The sequence below is a fragment of the Aspergillus vadensis genome (assembly GCF_003184925.1).
Source record: "Aspergillus vadensis CBS 113365 unplaced genomic scaffold BO88scaffold_36, whole genome shotgun sequence".
In the NCBI taxonomy this organism is placed as follows: domain Eukaryota; kingdom Fungi; phylum Ascomycota; class Eurotiomycetes; order Eurotiales; family Aspergillaceae; genus Aspergillus; species Aspergillus vadensis.
The window spans coordinates 75,530-102,780 of NW_020292074.1; the positions used below are offsets into that span (position 1 = coordinate 75,530).

Sequence of the window (27,251 nt, forward strand, 5' to 3'; positions counted from 1 at the left end):
TCTTAACCGGTATCCCGAGGGGTGATACCATTCTTGAATTGTGATAAACGGTAGTTCTGCTTAGATGCATAGTTTTGAATGATAGAGATGTTTTCATGCTCATGACAGGCACGTATTTGAGGCTGAGAGCCTCGTATACCCATTTTGTATATAGAACGACAAGACACGCAACTATACCAAACACAGCATCGCCTGTGCGCTTATCAAGGCGATTTACGTAGCAGCTCGCTTATCAGTAAACACGCGCACAGACCAAGCAGCAACCCCAAGTCTGATAAGACAGCAAGTATCTACCAGATCGCGAGATAATCATCGCCACCATAATCCGATAGTCTCTATCTCGCGATTGATTTTACAGGATCGCCATACGCTAACATGCCTCGAGCATCAAGTACCTCATCGGGTCGCTCCAGGTTTACACCGTTCCCCGCCGCCTCGCCCGCTTCTAGCGATGGTACCACGGTGTCGGGGCGCGTGCGCCGGCGGATCTCAGATGTAGGTTGTCCCAGTTCAAAACACTGATAAGAGTGGAATAACCATGCTGATGACATTGTGGAGATAAGACCCGTCGTGATGGGCTAAGTTCCCGATCTAGTCGTGCTGAAACCGTACAGATTGAAGAAAGTGATGCATCCGACCGGGAGGAACCATTGCCGCGGTCGCAGTCTGGGCCGACAATCACGCATCTGTTTATTTATAATGAATCAGTTATGTCTAGGTCGCAGAACTGGACAACTGTTTTGGATCCGGTATAGGCCTTGATCAACCTCAGGTTATTGCTACTAGTGCTAACGCGATGGACAGGTTTCACAACGTCTACTTTGCAGGGTCCCAGGGAGTACTCTCCAAGAAGTACAGCGGGCTGTTGGGGCTGCTGAAGATGCCCAGCCTGGTTGGGCTGCTTTGGGGTTCCAAGTGAGGCGTGAACATCTGTTGAGACTGGTGGATGTACTAAGACAGATGTCTCCTGAAATTGTGAGCAAGCAGCCGTAACAGCTGACTGGCAAAGGGGTTGAACTAACAATCACAGGTTACCTGTTTATCTCGGGAGGTTGGAAAGACCCTAGCCGATGCAGACGCAGAAGTCTTTCGCGGTCTGGACTGCATACATGCCGCATGCTCGATTGGGCCTGAAATGGCCGGCATGTTCTTAGGAGGCGATGCAACGTTGCTACAAACGTTCTACGAGCCAGTTGTATGTTGGTACTAGTAAGATACGGACAAGCTACTGACAGATTTCTACAGGGAGTCTGTGTGTCAATCACCCCTTTCAGCTTCCCTTTCATGATTCCCTTGTGGTCGCTTCCGTACGCGCTCATCACCGGCAATACAGTTATCCTGAAGCCCTCTGAGAAAACACCTACTACGTCTTCATTGCTAGCACAGGCGATCGTAAAGACTGGCTTCCCACCTGGAGTCTTCAATGTGCTTCACGGCGGCCCATCGACCGTTCAGATGCTTGTGACTCAACCAACGGTTCAAGCGGTGAGTTTCGTCGGGTCCGAGTCCGCTGCTAGGCAGGTCCATGACTTGGCAAGGGCTGCAGGGAAGCGAATACAAGCAGAGTGTGGTGGCAAGAACCATGGGGTTGTCCTAGAGGATGCCAATATGTCCTCGACGCTGTTTGCGATCGCTGGAAGTGCCTTTGGAGCTGCGGGACAGCGATGTATGGCCTTGAGCGTAGCAGTGTTTGTTGGTGCGACGAGAGACTGGGTTCCTAGGCTGGTCGAACTGGCACAGTCGATGGTGGTAGGATGTGGAGGGGATCAGGAGTCTAAGATCGGGCCCTTGATCGACAAAACAGCGAAAGAAAAAGTTAGTGAAATGATCCAGCGAGCAGTTGAGGAGAGAGCAACGGTTCTTCTAGACGGTCGGGATATTGAGGTCCCTGGCTATCCGGATGGCAACTTTATGGGCCCAACCATACTCGGGGACGTGCAGACGTACATGGAATGTTATCAGGCGGAGATATTTGGACCGGTACTCATCTGTATGGAGGTGGACACTCTCGAGGAAGCAATCGATCTGATTAATCAAAACAAGTGTCAGTCTCTGATCATTCCGTGTCTGGGGGACATGGATTGCTGATCCGATCATAGATGGTAACGGATGCTCCATATTTACCACCAGTGGAAAACATGCAAATACGTTCCAACGCTGTGTCAATGTTGGACAAATTGGTGTCAACATCCCGTTGATCGGTATGGCTGTCCCTAGTTCCGTGGCGCAACCACCCCCTGACAGTACAACAGCGCCATATGGAACCGCAGTCCGAACGAGCAACAAAGATTCTTTTCTGGGTGGTGAGTATCCAGGCATTGCTGATGGGAGAAACTCTAACCTGTCCAGACCGGCATTCCCCTGGAAAGACATATTGGCCATTCTTTACAACAACAAAGACGGTGTCATCGCGATGGGATCAGTGAGCGCTGAGGAGTGCTCTCGGTATGCAGCAGATGAAGAGTGTTGGTATGGGAGATCGGGTATGAGTCGCTTTCCACCGTGAGGTCGCACGCAATGCGAAATGGAGGGCATTTGCATCCTGCTCGTCAATGAACTTATCGAGGCCTGATTGGATGCATTACGGTCGTGGTAGGGGAGTATAAACGTCGATGAGCCGAGGCGCGGACTATGCTACTTGTCGAGGTGTGTGCCGGATGACATGCCGACCGATGAACGATAAACACCGGGTCCGATCGGTAGGTAGATTCAACACTGCTGGGAAATGAGCCCTGGGGAATATCAATCTAACCGTACTTGGAAGTTGAAGACACTTCTCACTCTCTGCAAGATTGCACCGTACTAGAAAGAGTATGAGTCAGGTGGTTTCCTCCCCGTAATCGAAAAGATTCAATTACATAAAGTGCGTTATACAATATCACATACGGGCGAACTTCGCTACATCAAAATTATCCAGCTCGTGGTCAATGAGGCTTGGGAAGACTGCTCAGGGTCTCAAGACACCAATTTAGTATTATCTAACGAGCAAACCTATACGTGCTCGACTCTACATCTGGCTGCTAGACCTGTCGACGAACTTCCCAACCTGGAAAACAAGCCGTGTCGACATCCGGACGACGCGCGATGATTGCTCACGAAGGACCATGATAGCCTTGCGGCAACACGAGTAGATGGGCTAGGTTGGGTCCGAACCGACCCGATTATAACCCCTTTTCGATTACGTTGGATGCCAAATGCTCCAGCCGATGAAAACTCCAAAGATCAGCAGTACTGGTACGCATAGTCGGTGAACTGTAAGACGCCTCCAAGGCTAATTGGAAAAGTCATTGCTGCTGCCAGTTCAGCAGATACCTCCCTCATGATCTATGCCTATAGCTGTCACGAGCTCATGGGCGATTGCCGACATTGCTCCACTATGGAGTACCCCTGACAGAACCTAATCATGATCGGGATGCCTGATCCCGGTGCATCCGCGCGGACGGGATGTGGATCTTGCCTGAAGATCGCTAGAGAGTACCACCTGCACGGAGAATATTACGACCGCTAGTTCCCATTTGCTGCCCTTAGTGTCAGTTGTCCTTATCTGGAGTTGTTTATTATGATCCGTGAATAATTTCGACTTTGGTTGGGATCCGTTTGTCCTGGTACCGTAACCCGCAAACAGCCTCAATCGATGTCTGCTCGAATGTGAGACGCCGTTCCCGTCCCCTAGAGTTCAATGGCATCTTCAGGATGATAGGTCAAAGCAGGTGTTCTCTTCCACCCGATTTTGCCCGGATCGCAGCCACCATAACGAGGTAAGCATCTAGCTAATTGATTAACCCTTTTGCTTGACGTCAGCGTAAGCAGTCCCAATAGGGAAGGGTACCCGACCCGAGTGAGTCAGGTGCGCGTCATGCGTCAGCACAACTCCCAAACTAACTACATCTCATTATCAGCACCAAGCTGCCAGGCAGTTATAAAGCGTAGTGAGAAGAAGTATCTTCCCTTGTTCCCAGTTGTTAACCATAGTATTATACTACTCTTCCCAACCATCCATCATGCCCACTCTTAGTCAGGTTCGTCAGTCCAACACGGCCCTGGGCGCTCAACGCCAAAAGATGGTCGCCGTCTTCGTTGGAGGCACCAGTGGCATAGGAGAAGCGACAGCTAAGCAGATGGCGCTCGCTGTGAAACAACCAACTATCCACTTGGTTGGCCGGAATCCCGCATCCGGTTCCAGAGTCCTAGAGGAGCTCCGGGCTTCAAATCCAAACGGATCATTTCACTTTATTCAATCGGATGTCTCACTTCTGCGTAGTGTTGACAAGGCCTGTGCGGAAATCGCCGACAAGGAAAAGGAAATTGATCTCCTCTTCATGTCCACCGGCCACCTCTCTCTTTCAAAAAATGGTAAGTAGCAGAAACAACCTTATCCTGGTCAGTCGGGACGGCTACAAACGCTACCCCGTCAACCCCAACACCCCTATACCCTACTAGTGGCTGACAGCGGGGGCCCACACACAGAAACCGATGAAGGACTAGACGACAACCATGCCCTTCGTTACTACTCCCGGATGCGCTTCGTGCAGAACCTTATGCCTTTGCTCAGTGCCTCCCCCGGTCCAGCCAGGGTCGTATCCATTTTAGCAGGCGGCCAAGAAGGCACCATCGAAGAAGACAATTTCGACCTGACAAAGTCATGGAGCTTTACAAAATCAAACACATACGCCGCCACGTTAAACTCCTTAGCAATAGAGCATCTAGCCACCGCCCATCCGACCGTAAGCTTTCTACACGTCTTCCCGGGAATTGTACGGACTCCGTTGATGAACGCCACCTTCGGGAACTTTGGTGGGGCTATCCTAAGCTTTCTTTCTCGTCCAATTTCCATCACGCCGGAGGAGAGTGGTGAGCGTAATCTGTTTCTCTCGACGTCGGCAGCTTATCCTCCCGCCACGCCCAAAGATCCATCACATCTAGGGGTTCCCTTAGTCAAAGGGATGGACACGGCATCTGCATCAACTGGTAAAATTGGAGGGGGCTCCTATATCCTCAAATACGATGGGAGCAATGCAACTCGCGAGAAACTGATGGCTGATTATCGAGCCCGGAGTTTCCCTGGTAAGGTTTGGGATCATACACTGGAGACATTCAAGCGGGTGCTACGGTCGGACTGATGATGACGGTTTTCATGCGGTTGTTTTTCTTTTCTTTTTCCCCTTTTTCTTTCTCCCTCTACTTTCCCTAATGTTGCATCGTCATGGACGGTATTTAACTTTACATAACCGAGTTTGCCGTCGGATAGGCCAACTCCCATATTCGTAATCTCATCTATCCAAAAATGAAGTTCGTACTTTGTCTCTGAGCTACGCTCGAAACTCTACCAATGATGGGAATAGTAGCAGAGGATCACACGGTCGGGTATGGCTTTCCGAACAGGCAACATATGAGCCGGCTCAATAACAGATGAAAGGAAGAAACAATATAGCAAAACGCAGCCAAACTATAAATAGCTGATTGATGCTTGAACAATTAAACAAGGTTATACGAAGGAAGATTGTAAAAAGGCCACTAAAGAGAGGGGAACGAGGGCTCCTGGATGATCTTAGAAGAAGCACTCTCTTTCCACTCCTAACTAGACCGACCGATGAAATTGTCGTACATTTAGTGAACTTAGAAAGTAAAGTTAGGTAACATGTTGTAATATATGCGTAGTATGGCAATTTTCAGACGACAATATTGCAGTGATAAGCAGAGGAAAGAGGAGGGAGGGGGGGGGGGGGGAAACAGGGAGAACCGAAGGAACAAAATGAAGAGAAGAAAAACAAAAAAGGTAAGGTAAAATATGCAATCTAGATAGAAGTGTCAAGGAACAGAGTTTGGTCCTTGGTTCAATCGTCCACTTTGGAGTTTGAATCGCTCCCATCATCATCAACATCATCACTATCAATGTCGGCTATACATCCGCCCTGACAGACAAAGCGACCACCGCATGAGCAGGCCTGAGGTCCATCTTTGGAGTAAACAATATCGGCGAAAGAGATCGCTGAAACAAGAATGGTATCGCCCTCCTCAACCTGGGGGATCTCTTTGTCCAGTTGCTTTCGTAATTCTTCTTCCCCGTCGTCCCTGTGGTCGTATTCGAAATCTTCTCGGCGTTGCTGCAACGTATCCATAACGTCTGAAGTTATCAAGTGGCGACTTGAGACAAGAGGAAAGTGCAGTAGTATTGGAACAGGCCATTCGTCAGGTTGGATTTCATCGGAACACCCTCGTTTTCGGACTCTCGTTTTGCGATGCAATTAGGGCCCACACCGCCTGACATCAAGTTCGAACTCCAATTCGGTTTCAATTGTTCCCAGATAAATAGATATGTCAATTGCGGACCGATAAATTTCGACAAGCCCTTTGTATCGGTTTGTAACTTGATTCGAGTCGGTGATTTTCTTCAATACTACCTGCAAGGCTTGACACTCCTTGAGCATACTGGTCGCAAGTCGATTTGCGAGCAGCTCCTGGGCCTTGCCGGTTTGATGTGCAACCCTGTAGTCCCTCGTATGTTCGGGATGGACCTGATTTAGGAGCTGGGTTGTCGTTCTCCGCCAGTCAGATGCTCTGATCGGGTCAACTGCGGTATGGATAATAAATTTAGTCTACCAGATACTTGTACACCCCCCAGAACAAGCTAAATGATTTGCAGACATACCTTTGATTAGCCTCTTCCAAAGTCCCCACAATTGCTTCCCAAAGGCTGGTGGATCCATGCTTGACTGGCTACCTGTGTCCTCCTGACTGCCCTCAACGTAGACAAATGGATTACTGATAACATCTTCAAAGAGGTGCTTCATTAACACCGTGCCTGGAAGAAAATAACAGAAGTTATTATAGCCAAGCTCGTCAAGTCTCGCCTCAATCGACTTCCAATCTTTGTCCAGGCAAAAGTTCCCAAGGCTGTCCAGAATTATCTGTAAATCGCCGGCAGACAACCTATCCCTGAGCTTTGCTCTCCTGTAGCAGTATTTATCTACCCAAGTTGAGACACGCCGGCTGAAGTCGTGGAACAGGTTCTTTGTACAGCCTTCATTCCATTCACCCCTATAGCTCAAAGACCTCGGGCGTGTCCAAACAATGGATTTACCTGGGCGTCTTTCTTCTGGTAACTCTGGTAACCCGTGTTCATCAACAGGCACCTCATGCTGTTGAACCTCTGTAGGTTCTTTAACATTTGCTGACACTGTAGATTCAGAAGCTGAGCTAGCGTCGATTTTTGCTTTCATTGATGTCTGGATTTCTGGTGACGCTGGAGGTTCCGAAGCAGAGCTGGTGTTAACCTTATCCTCTGTCGATCTTTGGACCTCAGGTGGTGTCTTAGGCTCAAAAGCCGACTTGGATTCGGTACTTTGATGGACCCTGGGCTTCCTCCCCTTCAATTCGGTCGCTTCTTGTTTCTCTAAAAACCTAGGAGAGCGCCTTTTCTATAGAGTCCACAAACTTCATTAGCATTTTTCAGAAGCTCCGCATCTTTCATGGAACCAAGCTTCGTTCATGTGGTCCCGCAAGGTCTGACTGCATTAGAGCCCCGCAACACAAGGCCCACTGTGGGATAGCCAATATCCACAACGTGCAGAAGAGCCTGGACGGTTGGAGGAGAATGAGTGAAGGATGCATTGACGCTCGTTTCTTACCTGTGAAGGTTCGCTAGTGTTCTTTGCCTTTCTTTTTCCCATCTTGAAGCCCACTGTAGTTTTGCTCACTAGACGGTGTTGCCTGTCTATCCAAATGGCACAGTTTTGATACTAATCACGGGGAAAACACTGTGTGACAAGGTTAAGATTCTCTCGGAGTTTATATACGATGGTTATAAGTCAGATTCTTTGAGCATCGGCTGGCCTTTTTAAGACTTCTACAATGCGGTTCCTGGATAGTCATAAGACAGGCGGTATTGCCCGAAGCATGAGGCAATAAATAATGGAAACTACCAATACAAAAGGACGAAAGAAAAGGCCAGGGGCAAGGGTCTCGCCTTTGAACTTTGGGATCGCGGGAAAGGTTGAAAGCCATCGTCAAGGGGAATGGTGGCAACCGTATCCACCCAGCCTTTCCTCTCAATTGTCAGGTGATAGAATCATAGAGGTCCAGGCCCGTCATTTGGGCGCATGCCACTCGCTTGGGCAAATTTACACTTACTCTTCTGTCTCACTCATGAAGGGCGTCAGCTGGATCTAGATCTCCTCAGATTTGGACAAGCAATATAACTCACGTCCAATCTACCTAGTTCGTGGCTGCCTCTGTCCATCCCCAGAACCACTTTCAATACTTTTCCCTTGTCTAAACTGTGCTTTCTTTGGTTTCCTATCTACTCTATATCTTTGTGTCCAAACCAACATAATCTTAGCCAAACTGGTCCCCCGAATAACGCCATAATGACCATGGAATGTACTCGGAAGATCGCTGTGTCCGTGGATTGCGGAACTACTCATACGAGTAAGACTTTTGGAACCCCAAGCTGGTCGAGCAAGGCTCGGGCATAGACATTGATCAGTTGGAGCAGGTGTTGCATGGATTCATCCCGACTCTACGAATGTGAGATTTATCGACACTTGGCCCGGAACGCAGACCCGTTCGACGCGTGTCCCGACCCGCATCGCCTACAGTTTCAAGAAGCGAGTCCTCCAAAACGCGGCATGGGGATACATGATTACCGAAGATCATGTAACTTCTTCCTGGGTTAAGCTCCTCTTAGAACCTGAAGTAACGGAAAAGATCATCGCCGATGACAACAAGCAGTGGAAAGATTCCGTGGGAATTTTCCACCGGCCTGGAGGCAGGGACCCTACCAGTATCATTAGAGACTTCTTGGACCGCCTCAGGAAATATTGGGAGACTCACATTAAGAGAAAATGCAATGACAACGACCTTGGGATATTGCCATTTGCATACATTCTGACTGTACCGGCGACATGGTCGGAAGTAGCTATAAGCTCCATGAAGAAAGCCGCCCGGGCAGCAGGTTTTCGCGGAATTGCTGGAGACGACACTCTCGTCCTCTCTGAGCCAGAATCAGCACTGACAACAATGTTATGTGATCCGTTGATTCCCATTCAGGTGTGTCTCTTACGCTGCTGTTTTGTTTCCACATCTTGAAGGTATTGTGCATGTTGACATTAGTATTAGGCGGGAGACGGAGTCCTTGTCTGTGACTGTGGAGGTGGAACGCTTGTAAGGATATATCCAGCTCTCTATCACCCTTTAGAAGTCTGGCTTACCACATACAGGATATTGGCACCTACGTCATCTACCAGAAAGAGATTGGGGACTACAGAACTGTAAGCAACTACACAGGTAGGTCTTCCCCGTCAGGATCGCCACATTTACGAACACACCCTGAAGTCGAGTAGATCCTTTGGGGGGTAGCACTATGATAGACCGGGAATATTACGCTGTCGCGTCTGAAAATTTGAAGTCGAAGAAGTTGAGTCGCTCGGTCTTTTCCCCAACTGGTCGTTTAATGAGCGATGTTGAGTCAGCCAAACGTGACTTCGAAGGCACCATCGGTCAAGAAATTGGCGATATACAATATCGTACATCGACAGGTTTTCGCAAGTTCGAGTTCACAAAGTCTGCTGCTTCCCCCCTCCCCCTTCCCCGCCTACCTTTCCTCTGTCGGCTTTTTGTGGGGAATAAATCTAATCGAATAGTAACAGTGTCGATATGCTCGATCTTTAGTATCCTCTCATAGTGACAATCTGCGATGTTCTGACAGCGCAGATTAATCGAGCACATGACTTGATTGGACGCCCAGTAATCAAGGTATGGAGTACTGATTATCTCACTGACATATTTTCGCACATTTATCGATTCAGGCACTGACAAACACACAGCACGTTTACGTATCCGGCGCGGCGGCACACTCCGTCTATCTTTATAACGCCATTCAAAGGCTTTTCGCGAACTCGCAGATAACGGTCACCCGACACCAAACGCCGTAAGTCTGCCCGTACCTTCTTACCTGACATTGTCTAACAGTGATCCATGAGTTAGAGAGACTGCTGTAGCTGAAGGCGCTGCTCGCTGGGCGTACAGGAACCTTCTTTCGGTTGAACAGCTCGACCGTCATTACGGTGTTGAGTCCTCTGGCCCTCCAGTTGGTGCCAAGGACCTCAATAACCAAGAACCTCGAGCGCCTCAGGGTCATCCCGTGTCTTGGGTCAATTAAAGTGGTGAGTTCAATGAAAGTACCCAGCTATGCAAACATGCTCTGATAGTGACGTTTCTCTCCTCAAGGGGGACCGGTGCTCAATTGGCGAATTGCGAACCGCCACATTTACCTGCCGGGTCTTTCAAGATTTCCCTTTCGCAGTTATCAACATTTACGATGCAGTACCGAGGCCTGTGGGCGGACAAAACAATGCGATATACGGTTCGAAGAACTTTCATTTTCTCATCTTTGTGACCCAATCTTTGTGACCCGTATGAAATAAACCCTAATCAAAAACCAGATGTCCGGAACATTGGCCATGTATTCTGCAACTTCGTCGCCGCATTAAGTTCAGGAGGTACAAGAAGTGGAGACACCATTGATGTGAAGCTCCGCCTTACTCTTGAAAGAAGTAAGATCCACGTCAGGGCAACTTCCTCCCATGGCCACGACTTTGGTAAGGTGGAAATCGATCGTTTCCGTTGACAGAGTAGGGCCCTGATCGCAAAGACCCTCTGTGATTGCTTTGCTGCATTGTGTGGCACGAGGAAACTTCTTGGAAGTGAACATTTTCGGAGCGAGGTCAACTGACATGGCAACTTTCATTCGCTATGTGCCTCTTTTATCTTTTGAAGCTGTTGTTTTTATTTGTTGATTCCATTATACCATTATTCCCACATTTCTGCTGTGTTTTTGCTTTTTAAAAAAAAAGTTTGTGACTTGCATTTCCTTTGTCTCAAGTCTCGGGGATTTCATCTATTTCGGGCCTTCTTTTACACACACACTCTCTCTCTCTCCCCTCCCTCCCTCTTTCGTATTTCTCATAAGTGCGCTATTCAGATTGACACTGGTAATACTATTGAAGTTTCAGATTCATGGAAACCTGTACTGTAGTTGTTGTATAGAATAAGCATGGTCTGTAGGAGTCAACGGGCGCATTCGAATCGCTGCACAACACCAAGCCCACATTTTCAATGCACTGGTCCTTGTCGACTATCATTAAGCAATCACCGCAAAATTATTAAACCGTTTCGATCAACCGGTGGCTCCGAACCTCAAGTGTTCATTGTTATTGACTTTATTGAAATTTGATACCATGCTGGTTGGTGTTTAGTTTCAGACAAACACAGCACAGCACAGCACGCATTCTAGGGCTACATGGAGCTGCAAACTATTCGTATTCAGTTCACAGGGGCTTTCGAGCATTCACTGCTCGTTTGGGTCTGTTTGACGCCAGAGTATGTGATAGTATAGAATGATGCTCAACGGACGAGTCAACTCCAAGGTGGCATTAGTACATATTAAGTTCCCGCTCGGTCGGCCACCCACGGTGTGCTATACAGGAAGCACCTTTGTCTTATGACAATATTCTTGCTACTGGAATGGGCGTTGATCCCATAAATAGATCGAAAATCAGGTATGACAGACAACCTGATCAAGTAAGTTTTTTATTAGATAATTCTGATCGCTCTTTGTACTATGGTAGTAGCGGAAAATGTTGTACGCTATTTGTCTCATATTGAAGGGGTCTCAGTAATTCACAGATTTCAAAGAAATGGAAGGAATAAAAAAAAGATATTTATTACAATATTCTTCCTGGGCGGTGAAATTTCTGGATGATTGGGATGGTATTCGCAATGGAGGAGCTCGTTGAGAGCAAGACTTTGTAGGTAGCAGAAGGAGAGAGAAGAAATAGAGCAACAAAAAAGATCTCCCCGACTGGGAGTCGAACCCAGGTCTCCCGCGCTTGTTCCCAATTAGGATTGACAAGCGGAAATCATGACCGTTAGACCATCGAGGATTTATTGCTAAATTGGGCTTTTATTTACGTACTTATTTAAGCAGTGTAAGCTCAATACTCATAAAAAACTCGAGAACAAAAAGTGGACTCGCCGGGAATCGAACCCGGGACCTCTCCAATGCGAATGGAGCGTCATACCCCTAAACCACAAGCCCATCTTATTGGTAGAGTACGACGAGTCTTGTTACATAAAGGTAAAATGTTTGCTCTCATCTCAAATACTTCTGCATCAGTACTCAGTCCGGGTTATCTGATAGGTAAAACCGAATACAACGCTTTTTATGAGAACTAACGCGTCATCATTTTAGAAGTGACTTGCTTCCGTCCGTGCAATGCCGCTATTCCAGCACTTGCTGTTCCTCGGGATGCGGAGAAAGAAGCGGGGAAATGCAAATGTAACCTATCAACTTCCCCAGACTGGGAGCACATCCACGCTCATCTCAAACCTGATCATGTTTCTTTCAAAAAAAAAAGTCGTCAATTTATACTACCGAGTCTCTATCTTAGGCAAGAGTTCTACCTCTACATATATATCCATCGCTATATGCCCTCCTAATTACGGCCTCGTCTCTCGTCCTTTGTCTTGTATATAGAGAGCCACCTGAACTGCCCTTCTTCATCGAATCGGGGATTATCCCACGACCTTACCGTCGTTAGCATAGCTAACAAGACGCTTTTCTCATACCCGGGCTCTACTAGAAGGTGATATCTGTCAGGCGGAGTCACTTTACATAGACGCATAGCTGAAGCCTCCCCCGCGATATATATAAACTCGGCATCATGTACAGATTCCCGCCTGGTCTCGCCCGTCGGACACCACGACTCATCCCAACAATACAAACCCCATTGAAGCAATACCACCACCGTCGCAAGCAATCTTCCTATCCATGTACCATAAGACCATCGAAGACCGAACTAAAAAATAACAAACTCACCCCACAAAATCTCGAAACCGCCATCCACTCCCTCTTCCACGACGGCCTAGTCATTATCGAAAACGCCATTCCACACGACCCCCTCGACCACCTAAACACAAAAATGATACAAGACGCCTACACCCTGCAAGCCAGAAACGAGAATAGCCCTTACAATTACAACCCAGGGAATATCCAACAAGATCCACCCCCGATAAGAGAATATTTCCACAAAGATATCTTCCTGAGTACGTGAATATTCTCCCCGAGCAATCCCCACCCGCTCCTGCTAAAGTAATCACCACAGACCCTCTCGCCATTCAAATTACCTCAACAGCCTTAGGCCCCCGTCCTAAATGGACCTTCTGCTCAGGTAACACCGCCATGCCGCCAACCAGTACTTGTCCCCCCACATCGCAGCCCGTACACACGGACGCGGATTTCGATCATCCATCGCATCCATTCGCCTACGTTATTAACGTCCCCTTGGTTACTATGACTCCTGAAAACGGATCCACAGAGATCTGGCTCGGCACGCACGTGGACTCGGGTCTGCATGTGCAGGAGGGAGCGCATGGCGCGGATCGAGCTAGTGGACGGATCAAGGCTCAGGAGGTGGAGAAGCGTCGCGCTGTGAGAATGCCCTGTCAGCCTGTTGTGCCGAAGGGGTCGTTGGTGATTCGGGATTTGAGGCTTTGGCATGCGGGCATGGGGAATTGGACGGGGGATGTGAGGGTTATGTTGGCTATGAGTAAGTAATTCTTTTCTTCAAGTTTTGGCTTGGTTGTGGTGGGCTGGTGCTGAGTAGGATTGTTGTGTAGTTCATTTCGCGCCGTGGTATCGGAATAAGATGAAATTGGAGCTTGCGGAGGAGTTGAGGCCCGTGGTTGAGAGGGAGACTAGGTTGGAGGTTCCGGTCGATTGGGTGTCGGAGGAGCGGGCGTTGAATCGGTATTTGAATCGGGGCTTTGGGAATGAATATGATTTTAGTCAGGAGATGTAGGAGTAAGAAGCGGCTTGGGATGGAAAGATATTGTCGCGCTGGGATTAGAGTGGCAGTAGCATTTGATAAGGGTGGCAATATGGAGTGTTTATGGACTACACTGAGACACATCGTCACCAATTTCTTATATTGCTAACTCTTAGGCTACTATCAGAAAGTAACCATCCACGTTAAACACTATCACTAACAACAGTTTTCACTAGGTGCCATTGATTGAACAAACAGGCACCGCCCACACGATGTTTGAGTTTCGAGGGAGAACCTCAAAGAGTGAACTGCATATCCTCATCCCCGAGAGAAACGATCCAACTTCAGAATCATATACTCCTCCCAGTGGCTAGAACCTCCCATTTGAACTTGCGACTGCACTGCCCCATGCTCGTGCATCCCGACCGAAGCTGCCTTCGGGGGTAGCACCTCGGCCTTAGTTCTCACAGCAGCAGTAGCTGTCAAAACCCTTCCCCTGGCATCAATAGCCTCCGCAGACACTGCGTGAATGACACGGCCCGGAAGTAACAGGGCAGTCTCAAAGCCAGTCCTCTTCGCATCACCCAAGAACTCGCGCGAGCCGTACTCATCAACCACGCTATAAAAGCGCCAGACCTTTGTCTCAGTGTCACCGTTCCACGAGACATAGAGGGTCGTACCCTGGTCGTTCTGAAGAGATACGATAGCCGGTGTCTCATTAGGAAGTCCGGTCCAGTTGTACCGGAAAGCACGATAATTCTCGACCCCTTCGCCCAGGAAGCCCGAGTCCATGTAGGCGTGTAGGATTGGAGTGCCGTCAGGGCGGAATTCAGTCAATGCACCCTCGGAGCCCCAGTTTACGAGGACGTTGCCATTAGGTAGCAGCTGGGTGCCTCCCTGAGACTTTGACAATAGGCCATCGGGTGGCTGAAAGGCTTGGACGATGGATGCTTTCCAGGTGGCAGTGTTGACTTTGATGATCTTTCCTTGTGAGAATGGGTGGGTGTGGACTTCGTGGCCGCGACCGTTCTCTGTGCCGTGGGCGGAGTTGTCATACAGGGATATGATCTCGGAGTCACCGTCTTTGGAAACGAATCGAGCGTGGTGTTGGAAGCAGAAGTTGACGTTTGGGCCTAGTTCGAAGTCGGACTTGACACCTCCCAGACGCCAGATAATCTCGCCGGTGATGCCGTTGATTTTGTGCACGGCGCAGGCATCACGGGCGGAGATGAGATAGTTCCCGTCAGAGTCTTTGTCCACGGAGTTGATGTGGAAGTAGTCCCATGCATCTGAAGAGTTGTAGCCAGCGCCTGCTTGGCCAGGGTTGATGGGGAGGATTGCCTCTGAGAGAGTTTAGTTAGTTGCAGGCGTGTGTGGTGAAGAAGACTAACCGTCGGGAAGGACATGATCCAAGCTGGACCACTCAAATAGAACATCACCAGTTGCAATATCAAGCTCTGTTACCCTGATTAGTTTTATTCCATAATGAAAATGGCATTCTTACCTTGGATGATGGCATCAACGATCCACTGTTGCTCCGCGCTGGCTCCCCAGGGAGTGAGGTCCATTGGCACGGGTTGGTAGATCTGTATCAAAGCCGTCTCCTCATTGATAACGTGGAACTCATGCTTGTCCATAATCTTATGGTTACCAGCACGCAGCTCGCGGATGGTCTCATAGTGCTGGTCCAGGAAGGTGACATGGCCGTGACCATGTCCATAAGCCGGATTATGGTCACCCTCGAAGCAGAATAGGACATCCTTGCCAGTCCATCGGGCTTTCTGAAAGTTGGTTGCCCAGATGGAGTAGTAGGAGTATCCGGACCAGACTAGCTCACCATCATCCCGAAAGATGTAAGGAGAAGCCTGGCGAGGGCCGTGCATTTCTCCGGGGCCATCTGCAATACCAGCAAAAGGAGCAACGAAGAGGTACCCCTTCTCCACATCCGCGGCTGCAGGAATGGTAATATTCAGCTTGGGCGGTGCCAGATCAGGGCGCGATTTGAATTGCCAGTCAGCTGCTACCAGTGGTAGCAGCATCATGGAGGCTGAGATAGGCCAGGCTGAGCGCATGATGCGTGCTGAGAGCACATTGATCAGTCCCGTTATTTCTCATCATCGTCAAGGATGGGTACATTAACCTTAGGTAAAATCGATGCACTATATTAGGAATTCCCAGAATTCGCTGGAGGTCTGTAGACTTACGAACAGTGAGATGGAAACAAGAGGGTAAAAAGGGAGTTGAGAAGGAAGTTTATACGCCTCTAGAAAAGGCCAAGCCTCTTCCGCAAGAGGCAGCAATTCTTGCGTGCTCGTAACAAACCCCGCAGCGGGATGACATGTTCCAATGAAGTTATCCGCATACTATTACGGAACATTGTTTTGTCTATTCCTCTGCGACTGTAATCTACACAAATTGATCCGATTGAACCCTTTCATTCCCGCATTCCCGTGAGCCAACATATCCTTCAAAATAACCATGCGTAAGTCGTCAGGTGGCCATAGCGATGGTAAGCAGAATAGACTATAGCAAGGAAAAGCATTGACGTTGGTAAAGTGGGGATGGCCATGCCGATCAAATAAGCGAATGATGGCGGGGAGACAAAAGGGAAAGATTAATGCTGATCAACCCAGCTTCTCGGAAGAGGTCCCGTCGGCAGACGCGACTCAATCAGATGTGAGGAAGACAGAATGAAAGACAGTAATCAGTTTTCCTAAGCTGCTGCCTCAGCGTCCGTGCACTCTGTTGCTGGCTTCTCCCCTTTGGCTACAAGGGTAGCCTCGTTACCGTCGAATAGCACCGCCATTTCCTCGATCGAGAAAACACTCGTTTCGGCATATGTATACCACCAGACCAGATGGTCTTTCTAGTCGATTTTAGCCCAGGTAATCTAATTAATGACAACGTTGTGAATAGTCAAAAAAAATTGATAGACAACAAAGCCATACCGAATCCACGGATGCGTAGATGTATGTTAGCTAGGGCCAGCCACCAGGAGCGGGCGGCCATGTTGGACAAAAGTTATTGAATTGACTCTTTTTGCTGTGTTGGCTGTTTTACCGCTCGAAAAAGTAGCGATACACATCTGCAATAGCACATCCACATACTTTCTTTTCTATTACTGTATAATGAGCATAATTACCCAATGATCGTGCGTTCTGGATAATGGGGATTGCTTAATAAAATGTTCTTGGAGACCCCAAACAGAGAGTAGTCGTCTGTTACGTGAATTGGAGAGGGAGGAGCGTCCTCCGAAGCCGATGGCATCATCCCTTTAGTAATGAAGCATCAAAAGCGGAATAATTTTGTTCTAAGCTCAATGACAATTGAGTATGCCCAATCTGTGTGGCTGCCCCCTGCTCAGGTCAGAACAAGATGCAACAGCGATAGCAGATGGCCAGGCCTAATATATCAACCTTCCACTCCTGCGTTGGAAATGACAGTTTGATAGGGATTGTCACTCGATCATGGGTTTCTGAAAGTAGAGATTTCTTCATGTTGTTAAGCTTGGTTAAGCTTAAGTCTGTATCCCCACAGCCCTGGCTAGACACCAAATCCAAACCTACATTGGAGCCTCCAACAAAGTGATTGATAAGCAAATGAAAATGGGCTTGCGCTGAACACCATTAGATGAATAGAAACAGAACTTTTAGAAACGGCAAACACCCAGGCGTAGCACCACTCAAATGACGATCAATTATCCTCAAGGTTGAGATAGGAAAAAATAGGATCAATTACTAAGAAAGTTGGAGACCCCAACTCACCAGCACCAAGCCGTTCTTAATCTATGATAGCGCGATAGGGACCGGCGCCCTACTCAATATTTATATGTAGGTCATCCCTCTGTGCCCTACACTGACGGTGTAGACAAGAAAGCAAACGTTGCCGAGCAGAAGATTGATGATGGCTTCCACCGAGCAAAACCCCTCCCCAATGGCTGCCAAACCCAAACCTGGAACTGTGCGTGTTGCTGCCGTACAGGCCGAAGGATGCTACTTCGACCTGCCCGCTGCCGTGCAGAAGACCTGCGATCTAATAGTCGAAGCAGCTGGGAAAGGGTGTGACTTGGTCGCCTTCCCGGAAGTCTGGATCCCCCAATATCCAGGCTGGATCTGGTAAGATAAACATGGGCTTCCCAGAATATACTTATATGCTAGGGCTCTTTACGTCTCTATTGCCCCCCTATTGTGCAATCATTAACGATCTTGCGGCTAACAATTTCTTCTGGTTCCTTGATCGACACAGGCAGCGACCCATCGACTTCGAAATGGTCTCTGAGTATATGAAGCACAGCCTCAAGCGGGATTCACCCGAGATGCGTACCATCCAGGAGTGTGCCGCCGCCAACAATATTGCTGTCTGCCTGGGATATTCCGAGAATGATGATGACTCGCTTTACCTGTCACAGTCAATCATCGGCAAGGACGGAAGTATCAGGATGCATCGCCGCAAAATTAAGCCAACCCACGTCGAGCGCACGATCTACGGTGAAGGTAGCGGTGACTCTCTGATGAATGTCGTCGACGAGCCTGACGTCGGACGCGTCGGCGCCTTGTCCTGCTGGGAACACTCGCAGCCTTTGCTCCGCTACCATACCTATTCTCAGGGCGAGCAGATCCATGTGGCGGCGTGGCCGCCTATGAATTACTATAGCTCGTTCCCCGCTGGTAGCGCGTTGTGGTCGCAATGCCGTGAAGGTTAGTCTTCTCTTCCCTATTACTGCGTTTTCCGTCGTACTCTTCATTCGTATCTTTCTTTAATACATACACTTGGACTTTTGAGAAGGCAGTAGACTAACTAGAAAACCGGAGCAGGTGCTCACAATCTTTCAACTACACATGCCATCGAGGGAAACTGCTTTGTGGTTCTGGCCTCCTCATTCTACACTGAGAAAGGCATTGAGAGGATGAAGTTAGGTGATGGCAAGTTATACCACATTGGAGGTGGTGGTTGTGCATGCATCATTGGTCCTGATGGTCATAAGTTGACTCAGGATCTGGGAGAGGAGGAAGAAGGTCTCGTCATTGCTGACTTGGACTTTGATGAGATCAAAAAGGTCAAGGCCATGCTAGATGTCCACGGTCATTATAGTCGTCCTGATCTGTTGTGGTTGGGCGTTGATAAGCGGGAGAAAAAGCAGGTTCGTCCTGAAGAATAGGGTTGGCTATGAATGTCATCCCAGGAATATAGTGCTAGATACAAAAGAGAGGATTAATTGTCAGAGCATGGGAACTACGAGAAGTTTTATACATTGATGTAGTATTGGCAGCAAAGATGGTGGAAGATCTACCCTTAGTTACTCAGTGACCAAAAGAAGCATGTACTCTTTTGACAGGAAATTCCCAAGTTTGACGGAAGCTTAGGGCACACATGAAACTCTCTTATCTCTTCAGTAGGGGGCAAAATAGACAGAAAAAAAATTGGAAGGAAGATCAGAAAACATAAAAACTCTATTATAGGCACTTCAGAGTGTTATTTGACTGCTATACGGCCGCCTACTTTCAATACTTTGAACATTTCGAAAGACCAGATTTATAAATCTAGATATATTGACATGATGGGAATCTGTCAGGACAGGTATAAGTGAGAGAAGGGGATATAGTCAGAACAATGTCTCTAGGCATCCAAAACAAATCCCTCCCACGTCCTCATGTAATCAACAAACCGCTCACTCAATCCAGAGCTCTTGAGGTACTCCGCCGTCACCGGAAGCTTAGGGGCCACATATTCCTCATTCTCCTCCACATTCTTCGGCAAATCCGGGTCAAGAATGGCAGCTTGCCGATCATGACAAAATCACACCCAGCATCAAGAACCTCAGCAGCCTGCCGAGCCGTCATAACATGGCCAGACGCACCCACACGCACACCCTCTGGGCGCGGAAGGTCTGTAAAGACACTCAACATAGTCTGACCCAAAAAGGGCTCCTCTGTGGCCATTTTGCGGTAGTCCCATACAGCAAGATCGAGATAGTCGATGCGCGCCTCGCGCAATGCCCGTGCCGCTACCTCGCGCATCTCTATCAGTGGAACACCGTATCGCTCCATGGAAATGCGGAGGCCAATTTGAAAGTCCGGTCGACACGTGCGTCGAATGCCATCAATGATCTCAAAGAGGAATCGCGCCCTGTTTTCAAGACTACCACCGTAGTGATCAGTGCGCCGGTTGAAGATGGGCGACAGGAACTGCATGATAAGCCATCCAAATGCCCCATGCACCTCCACTCCGTCAAATCCGGCCCGTTGGGCACGTACTGCAGCCGCGATAAAATCGTCTCGCGCCTGCTCTACTTCAGCAAGGGAGAGCCCTCGTACGGCGCCCGGAAGGATAGCGGAAGGTCCCACTGGTGTCCGACCACCGATAAGTGTTGGCGAAATGCGCGCACCTCCGTGATGGATCTGCACGGAGGAGACTCCCCCATGCTTGCGGATGATGTCAGCTATGCGGCGCAGGCCCGGCAAATGTTCATCGCTGTAGATGCCCATCTGTCCCGGAAAAGCTTTTCCGTCTACATGCACATTGGCGGCACATGTCATGACCATGGAGAAGCCGCCGGCAGCGCAGCGCGTCAGCCAATGCGTATCCGCTTCGGTAACACTGCCATCACTTTCGTTGCTCTGCCAGTTGGTGAGAGGCGCAAGGAGGATTCGATTCTTAAGGGATGGACCGCGGCGAAAGGTCAGTGGTCGGAAAAGGTCAGTGACTGTCATTGTGAAGAGAATGCTAAAGAATGCAACCGCGGCTTGCTGAATTGCCAGTGATACGGGGGAATGATAAGAATTTACAAATACAGAGAGCAAAATGTAGAGAGGCTTAATGAAAAGTTGGAGACTCCGAATGGGACCATTTTGCCATATAAATTCATCTCGTGGATATAGTAATATTATTCATTGGAGACCCCGAGCAGCAGTCAATTTTCCCCACCCGAAGAAAAACAGCAACGTCTAGGAAATCCACTGATTGCTATGCCTCTCTAATACTCTGTCTAGAATGGATAATGCCTCTGACCGTTGGTCTCGATGCTGCTGGACGAGAGATAACGCCACATCATATGCCTCCTTCGCCATCTGTGTATCGTAGTGCGTTGCCACTTTGTGAAGAGTTCGCAGAGCATCATCCAGAGTCTCCAGAGCTCGTGGCCGATCTATCAAAAGTAACACGCACACAATCTGAAAGGGGATGTTCAGAACATGCCACCATGGCGAGGACTGTGCGACTAGCCCTTCAACAATACCGGTGCTGGTACGCATCAAATCCAAGATCAAATCCTGCGCCCACGCGGGAAGTGATTTCTCTAGTGAAATTGCGCGACGGAAGATGCAGAGTGCAATATTACACTGGAGTAGTTGAAGCATGGGAGGAGATGGTTGTAGCTCACATACGTTACGTAGTGCGCTCTCTAGCTCACCCAGATTATAATAATGTTCGGCGGAAGTGAGCAGTACGGAGACAAGATATAACTCTCGTTGCTCGGTAGTCCAGCTTGTTTGTGGCGGCTGGGTCGATGCTCCTCGTAAGTCTATTTGCGATTTACCAAAGTCTAACGAAACCCAAATGTTGAACAACCGAGCGACATGGTAGATTTTGCGGCGCTCTTCAGGAGGACAATAATCAGAAGAGTGCTGGAAAAGTATGGACTCAGTGTCGTTTTCGAAGTGAAGCTTGCTGGTTTCAATCATGTGCATCAGTGTACAGCTAGCCATCCATGTGGCATGTGGTGTACTGTTAATTCGCAGATAGATGACGCGGAGTAGCCATCCAACTACATGGTTCACATGAGGCTGCGCGAGCTGGCTTGAATATTCTAGAGTCATGCGTGCACTATAAACAAGTTGCCGCTCGAGATCTGAGCCTTTTATGTGGCTGCCCTTGTCGAACACACATCCCAGCGCTGCAATACCAAGTAGAAGGGAGTCAACCCCATTCCATGGCACTGGATCATTCCAGCGAGTTATGATAGCCTGCTCCACTGCAATACGGTCGATGAAGTCGTATACTGGGCTGATTTGAGCAAAGTATACGTTGGCAAGGCGAGCCATCTCCCTTTTCGTCACAAGCTCTGTCAGGCCTATTACATTAGGAAGAAAATTGACATCGGCGTCGAATCCTAAGTTATATGCGTAGCAGTGCACCGGCAAAGCTATACTGGGAGTTTCGCCTCTATTCGTCAACCTTTGCACGAGACTGCGGGTGAGTTGGCCTCTAAAAGTTGAAGCTGGGTTCGTTCATCCGTTGAGGAGCTCTGACCCTCACGGCTGCTGGGGTCTTCCGACGAGCGCTTTCGGGGAGTTGACCTCGTGCGACGTGTCTGTTGATAGAAGCATTCGTGATGCGTGCGGATACAATACGAGCAAGGAAGTTCGCCGTCACATTTGCGCTTGCGATCTCTGCAAGATATGCAGGCTTTCTTTGACCGCGGCTCCATGCTGGGTGATGATGGCCGAGGGAGGTGAAACATCTTCTGTGCCGGCAGATCACTGCCTCCCCGGGGGATTCGGAGTTTGCAGCGCCTCGATTGACGTAGGCCGGCATGTCACATGCACCAGTGCTTGGAGACCCCAATCCAGTATGGATTTTGCAGTTGGTATGCGTCGTGCTCCACGCACTTCGCTGCGGGCTCTGCGGGCCGCATCAATGCCGCAACAACACCGCATTCGTCCGCAGATCTGCAGCCGTCCGTTCATCCGCAATACGAATATATTGGTCTACACACCCCTTGCAAGTCTAGAATAGTGAAGATATGTGCTGTATCAATTTATCCTACCTTGCCAGACCTTTGCGCGCCATTCCTTGGTTCATCAAACGAACAGGGCAAGATGTCCATCACCAGCAGTAAGGAGGAGGAACAGTCTCGGCCAACGTTGATAGCAGACGAACGGCAGCCACGCTATCACAATTTAGATTTCAAGACAGATCTCTCGTTCCTCTCTGGGCCGCATCCTATCCCTCCCCCGAATTTGAAATCCCTTGGATCTCCCTACGAATGGACACCACAGTACAAAGGCTTGATGACAATAGTCTCATGCCTAGCAACACTATTTGCCTCCTTTGCAGCGAGCTGCTATAGTCCTGGGGCAGCTCAAATGGAGACTGAATGGCATGTCAGTCGAATTCCGGTCTTAGTTGGGATCACGACCTTTACCAGTGGCTTCGCGATCGGCCCCATGTTTCTCGCCCCTTTCTCAGAGATCTATGGCCGAAAGCTTGTCTTCATTGCCACTGCTATCCTATTCACGATATGCCAAGTATGTTGTGCAGTTACTCGACTTTATTCTGGGTAGGTGCATGATTGATATGATTCTTGACATTTCTAGGCGTCTCGCCGCCTACGACGTACAATATGCTAATGCTCAGCCTCCACCAAGGAGGGATGTCGTACAGAATGCTAGTGGCTCGATTCTTCTGCGGAATTGGAGGCTCGACCTTCTCAACCATGGTTGGTGGCATCATCGCGGACATATACCATGCTCAGAATCGTAACGCTCCAATGGCTCTTTTCTCTTGGGCCGCGCTCTTCGGAACCGGCCTCGGCCCCTTGGTCTGCGGGTTTATCAGCCAATATACCACCTGGCGCTGGATATTCTATATTCAGATCATAATCGCTGGTCTGATTACGGCTGCTGTCCTAGTTTTCTTCCGCGAAACACGAGGACCCGTCATTCTGCGTGAAAAAGCTCGCCGGTTGAATCAGTGGCATGAAGCCATGGAAAAGGCCACCGCCGCAACGAGACAAGCCGAGGGGGACGACAGAGAAAAAGCGCCAGCGGACACAAACATGAATCACGTGCGTTGGAAGGTGCCTGCGGATGAGGAACGAGCCGGTATCCTACAACTCCTCCAAACATCACTGATGCGCCCCTTCACAATGCTGTTCACTGAGCCGGTTGTCTTCTTCTTCTCTCTCTGGGCGGCTTTCAGTTGGTCTGTCCTATACATTAACCTCTCTGCCATCCCATTGGTCTTCCAGTCCGCCTACATGCTCTCACTCTCTACCGCCAATGCCGTCTTCGCGTCTTCGTGCATCGGCACAACGCTGGCTCTGAGCGTATGTATCGTGCAGGAGTCATTAATCGCGCGTTATTGGAATAAAGGAAAGGTGGACCGCCACAAGCCCTGGAATTCCGTACCAGAACATAGGCTATATTTTACTTGCGTTGAGAGCTTACTCCTACCTTTGGGCTTGTTTCTATTCGGCTGGTCGGCGCAGTACCAGGTACATTGGATGGTCCCTACAGTGGCGGTGGGGATCTCTACTGTCGGAATATTTTCGGTATATTTGTCGGTGTTCAACTATCTGGCAGATACATATCATCGCTACGCCAGTTCCGCGCTTGCTGCACAGAGCTTCTGTCGAAACATGTTGGGCGGGATTTTCCCATTGGTCTCCCGGCAATTATTCGACAATCTGGGTTTTGGTGCCGCGGCCAGTTTACTCGGAGGCCTTGGACTGGCCCTTACTCTTGTTCCCTGGATTCTTGTCTGGTGTGGACCTTCCATTAGAAAACGAAGCAAATTGGCGCGCGAGATCATGGATTAGACCCGAGCTCTGAGCTCTCCACATCCACCGAAAGGGGCCCCTCCATCAATGATGCATACCGATCCAGACTTTTCCCAATGAGCAGTACCATTGGCCATGGACTATTGCAAACTTTGAACATCTGCGCCCAGACTTTGACCACTGCAAAACTGAGGAAAGTAGCTGTTCTCCTCATAGTCTCTGGCCGATACCCATCAATGTCATAACTGAGACTGATCGTCTCGTCTTGGGATACGAGCGCTTCGCGCACTACGCGTATTATCCATCGAATGAGGCGTGTCTCGAGCGCTATAAGTCAAGTCAGCCAAATGACGAGCAGCGGAGAGCGCAAACATCTGTCCGACATACCAGAGAGCGGCTGCTCGACGTGGGACTGGGCGACCATCTGCAGCCACTTACTCAAAAAGATGGCGCATTCCAGGTCGCACACCGCATGGTCCACGCTCCATCCAAAAGATTTACACCGCGAGAGGTATGATATTCCGACCTGCACGGGAATATTAAGTGCATGGACGGAATGCAACAGAGCGTGTACGAGGTGAGAGCCGCGTTGGGGCAACGGCGCTTCATGTAAAGTTGCGGCAACGGTCGCCGGATCTCCGCTCTGCAAGTCCCGCCACTGCCCAAGATTGTAATGCAGGCGAACATGCGCTACGCCCAGTAATGCGGTGGCCGAGAAGGATAGCGAACCGTATGGATCATGCAGGTCCAGTTTGGATTCAGGGGAATGACACCACGTGTGTCGCCAGCGGTTCAGCGCGGTCTCTAGTCCTTGAACGTCTCGCGCGGAGAGCCTTTGTATCTGAGGGTCCAGAGAGACTTGATGCATCATGTAGATACGTTGAATCACTGCGTGTATAAGTATATAATTCCCCATCGGGGATGACTCCACATTTGCAGATATATCACTGGACTCTGCAAGATGGACCGCGTGTGCCTCCTTCAGCATAACACGGGACAGCGTATGACTCCTGGTTCTTTCCCATTCGGTTTCCGTTCGAGCGACCCATTCCTGGCATGATGACGGCAGCTGAAGGTTCAGTTCGCGCGTAAGAAGTAAGGGGGGATTATCGTAGATGATGGCCTGAAAGTTCAGCAAATACCAACCAAAAAATTGTGTACGTCGCTTCGTTTCCTGTTTAATCCATTGAGCCCAACTGATCTTGTCGTTGTGTTTCCCTTCAGATAGACCGAGTCGGCGGAGGGAGGCCGCAATTAGGCTGAGATATTGGTACCATTCTTGCAGCATGTCAGAGCTACTGTGCCAGAAGCAGTAGATAGCTAATAAGAGCAGAGCTTGAGTTTGATCTAAGTGATGTTCTCCATGGGCTGGTGCAGGATGTAAGTTGCCCTGGTAAAGATGGACGGAAGCAGTGTCGGCAAGACCTTCCACTTTGCGAAGACGTTCTAGAACGATAGACCGGCTTGCTCGGTATAATGACCTAGCAGTTCTTGATTCATATCGATATTGAGCGCCGATAGCTAGAAGTGCCAAAATGAGCTCTGGGGTATCAACAAAGGATGTTAAATTTAGTGTAGGTACGTGGATGAAGGGGTGGTGATCACTGAACCCTTCAACGTAACCTAGTAGATAGCGTGCCAGGGCCATCTTGGAAGGCATCCTAAATTGATTCGGGATCACTTCCTGAAACGGTGAAATGGAACTGCTAATCTGTAGATATTGGTTGTTGGTTAAAAGCCACGGGCAGCTGAGGGGTTTCAGCTCGTGGAAATCATCTGTCGCGGAGGTTAGTTACAGAAGTAGAAGTGGTTGGAGAACGGGCAAACGATCTAACCATCACCGGAAGGGTCGTCTGGTACGCGCGAGGATATGTCGATACTGTCTGGCGTAGAGTTTTGAAGCAGTCCATTATCGGGCATGGTGGGTTCATGCATTGCAAGACTTGGGTCGACCAGCATTTCTTCCGGGTCATGATTCCCATCACCATGAGTCAAGAACCTGGTGAACTCGGAGATCGGGTCATCGAAGGTCGCAGGCAAATTGTTCGCGGACGGATATATGAAGCGATCCGGTATATCATCTAGCGGACTGGCATCCATTTGCGGAAACATGCTCGATTCGGGAAACTCATTCGAGATGCTACGAGGCATGAAGTCTCCCTGATTCCTTTGGTGATACAGGGTTAACGAAACATCTGTGATGCCCGTTGGTTGTCTCCGTCGAGGAGATACATTTTCTGTTATGATGTGGCTTAGAATGTCTACTCATAGACCAGAAGGACATGGATATGCACCTCGAACGGCTCCTTGTCTCCCATCAAGACCATGGCTCAGGCGTTCATGACGGGTTAACAAGTCTTTCCTAGAAAATGAACGACCACATGAGCAAATGTACGGTTTGTCTTTTGTATCTGGATAGTCGCTTCGTCAGCAGTAGATACATCATGGTCTCAGTTACATTGAAACCCTACGAGTGCGGGTGTGTCGCTGTAAATGCTCATGGCGGTTGAAGGTGCGAGAACATATTTTGCATGTCAGCTCCTCGCGACGGGCAGCTGAGGCAGGACTCAATGAGCGGTAGGACATTGCTTGGCTCATGTGCGACGATCAGTGGCATTATCAATTAAGTAATTGGAAGGGAGTGCCCCGGGAAGATGAGTATCGTAAATTGCTAGAAGCCGAAAGTTCTCCTGGGTTTGGAGATTGTTGGGGTCTCCAATTTTTCGGGTTCAAGCCAGGGATCGCCACCGCTCGGCATCCATTCATAATGGGTACTAATATGGGCCGTAAACGCCACTTCGATAGACATTATATTACTAAGTCTTCAGAGAAATTATCATTTGAGAAGAAGTAGTTAGAGACTATTATCCTTCGTTGATATTTTAAATCTGGTGTATTACGTCTTTGAGTTCGTTAACGTTCACGAC

General features: G+C 49.1%; 11 protein-coding genes and 2 non-coding genes across 13 annotated transcripts; 6 read left to right on the forward strand and 7 right to left on the reverse strand.

Moving 5' to 3' along the window:
- Positions 1–375: 375 nt before the first annotated feature.
- On the forward strand, positions 376–2,426 carry BO88DRAFT_430133 (methylmalonate-semialdehyde dehydrogenase; the record flags this gene model as incomplete). Its single annotated transcript, XM_025709218.1, has 7 exons — positions 376–495; positions 564–749; positions 805–975; positions 1,031–1,195; positions 1,246–2,044; positions 2,100–2,303; positions 2,350–2,426. 7 exons carry the CDS (start codon positions 376–378, stop codon positions 2,424–2,426), a joined length of 1,722 nt encoding a protein of 573 aa, XP_025557550.1.
- Positions 2,427–3,890: 1,464 nt separating this feature from the next.
- On the forward strand, positions 3,891–5,272 carry BO88DRAFT_398513 (short-chain dehydrogenases/reductase). Its single transcript, XM_025705321.1, has 2 exons — positions 3,891–4,353; positions 4,468–5,272. The coding sequence occupies exons 1-2, from the start codon at positions 4,002–4,004 to the stop codon at positions 5,118–5,120; spliced, it is 1,005 nt and encodes a 334-aa protein (XP_025557551.1). The 5' UTR covers positions 3,891–4,001; the 3' UTR covers positions 5,121–5,272.
- A 562-nt stretch (positions 5,273–5,834) lies between these two features.
- BO88DRAFT_475640 (uncharacterized protein) lies at positions 5,835–7,670 on the reverse strand (the record flags this gene model as incomplete). Its single annotated transcript, XM_025711885.1, has 4 exons — positions 5,835–6,228; positions 6,259–6,571; positions 6,650–7,418; positions 7,629–7,670. 4 exons carry the CDS (start codon positions 7,668–7,670, stop codon positions 5,835–5,837), a joined length of 1,518 nt encoding a protein of 505 aa, XP_025557552.1.
- Positions 7,671–8,366: 696 nt separating this feature from the next.
- Positions 8,367–10,410, forward strand: BO88DRAFT_475650 (Hsp70 family protein; the record flags this gene model as incomplete). The annotated part of the gene is made up of 10 exons (XM_025711886.1): positions 8,367–8,427; positions 8,495–9,048; positions 9,118–9,162; positions 9,219–9,285; positions 9,342–9,546; positions 9,642–9,648; positions 9,670–9,753; positions 9,825–9,928; positions 9,985–10,150; positions 10,228–10,410. 10 exons carry the CDS (start codon positions 8,367–8,369, stop codon positions 10,408–10,410), a joined length of 1,476 nt encoding a protein of 491 aa, XP_025557553.1.
- A 1,442-nt stretch (positions 10,411–11,852) lies between these two features.
- On the reverse strand, positions 11,853–11,942 carry BO88DRAFT_t261. The gene has a single exon. It is a non-coding gene; the product is annotated as a tRNA-Asp (tRNA).
- An 83-nt stretch (positions 11,943–12,025) lies between these two features.
- On the reverse strand, positions 12,026–12,097 carry BO88DRAFT_t260. The gene has a single exon. It is a non-coding gene; the product is annotated as a tRNA-Ala (tRNA).
- A 286-nt stretch (positions 12,098–12,383) lies between these two features.
- BO88DRAFT_491916 (uncharacterized protein) lies at positions 12,384–14,035 on the forward strand. The gene is made up of 3 exons (XM_025712883.1): positions 12,384–13,104; positions 13,164–13,607; positions 13,678–14,035. Exons 1-3 carry the CDS (start codon positions 12,723–12,725, stop codon positions 13,857–13,859), a joined length of 1,008 nt encoding a protein of 335 aa, XP_025557554.1. The 5' UTR covers positions 12,384–12,722; the 3' UTR covers positions 13,860–14,035.
- On the reverse strand, positions 13,976–16,030 carry BO88DRAFT_375636 (arylsulfotransferase family protein). Its single transcript, XM_025704342.1, has 3 exons — positions 15,331–16,030; positions 15,218–15,283; positions 13,976–15,169 (listed from the first exon to the last, which is right to left on the reverse strand). Exons 1-3 carry the CDS (start codon positions 15,896–15,898, stop codon positions 14,145–14,147), a joined length of 1,659 nt encoding a protein of 552 aa, XP_025557555.1. The 5' UTR covers positions 15,899–16,030; the 3' UTR covers positions 13,976–14,144.
- A 1,729-nt stretch (positions 16,031–17,759) lies between these two features.
- BO88DRAFT_430139 (carbon-nitrogen hydrolase family protein) lies at positions 17,760–18,984 on the forward strand (the record flags this gene model as incomplete). Its single annotated transcript, XM_025709219.1, has 3 exons — positions 17,760–17,941; positions 18,072–18,523; positions 18,641–18,984. 3 exons carry the CDS (start codon positions 17,760–17,762, stop codon positions 18,982–18,984), a joined length of 978 nt encoding a protein of 325 aa, XP_025557556.1.
- Positions 18,985–19,442: 458 nt separating this feature from the next.
- Positions 19,443–20,536, reverse strand: BO88DRAFT_420011 (NADH:flavin oxidoreductase/NADH oxidase; the record flags this gene model as incomplete). Its single annotated transcript, XM_025708422.1, has 2 exons — positions 19,443–19,603; positions 19,684–20,536. 2 exons carry the CDS (start codon positions 20,534–20,536, stop codon positions 19,443–19,445), a joined length of 1,014 nt encoding a protein of 337 aa, XP_025557557.1.
- A 276-nt stretch (positions 20,537–20,812) lies between these two features.
- On the reverse strand, positions 20,813–22,266 carry BO88DRAFT_298377 (Zn(II)2Cys6 transcription factor; the record flags this gene model as incomplete). Its single annotated transcript, XM_025702405.1, has 2 exons — positions 20,813–21,986; positions 22,007–22,266. Coding segments are annotated over 2 exons (1,434 nt in total), but the record flags the coding sequence as incomplete, so codon positions are not given.
- Positions 22,267–22,714: 448 nt separating this feature from the next.
- BO88DRAFT_299342 (MFS general substrate transporter) lies at positions 22,715–24,351 on the forward strand (the record flags this gene model as incomplete). The annotated part of the gene is made up of 2 exons (XM_025702412.1): positions 22,715–23,103; positions 23,208–24,351. Coding segments are annotated over 2 exons (1,533 nt in total), but the record flags the coding sequence as incomplete, so codon positions are not given.
- Positions 24,106–26,983, reverse strand: BO88DRAFT_408943 (C2H2-type zinc finger protein). The gene is made up of 5 exons (XM_025707834.1): positions 26,796–26,983; positions 26,619–26,735; positions 26,160–26,561; positions 24,712–26,100; positions 24,106–24,651 (listed from the first exon to the last, which is right to left on the reverse strand). Exons 1-5 carry the CDS (start codon positions 26,908–26,910, stop codon positions 24,353–24,355), a joined length of 2,322 nt encoding a protein of 773 aa, XP_025557560.1. The 5' UTR covers positions 26,911–26,983; the 3' UTR covers positions 24,106–24,352.
- Between the last annotated feature and the right edge of the window lie 268 nt (positions 26,984–27,251).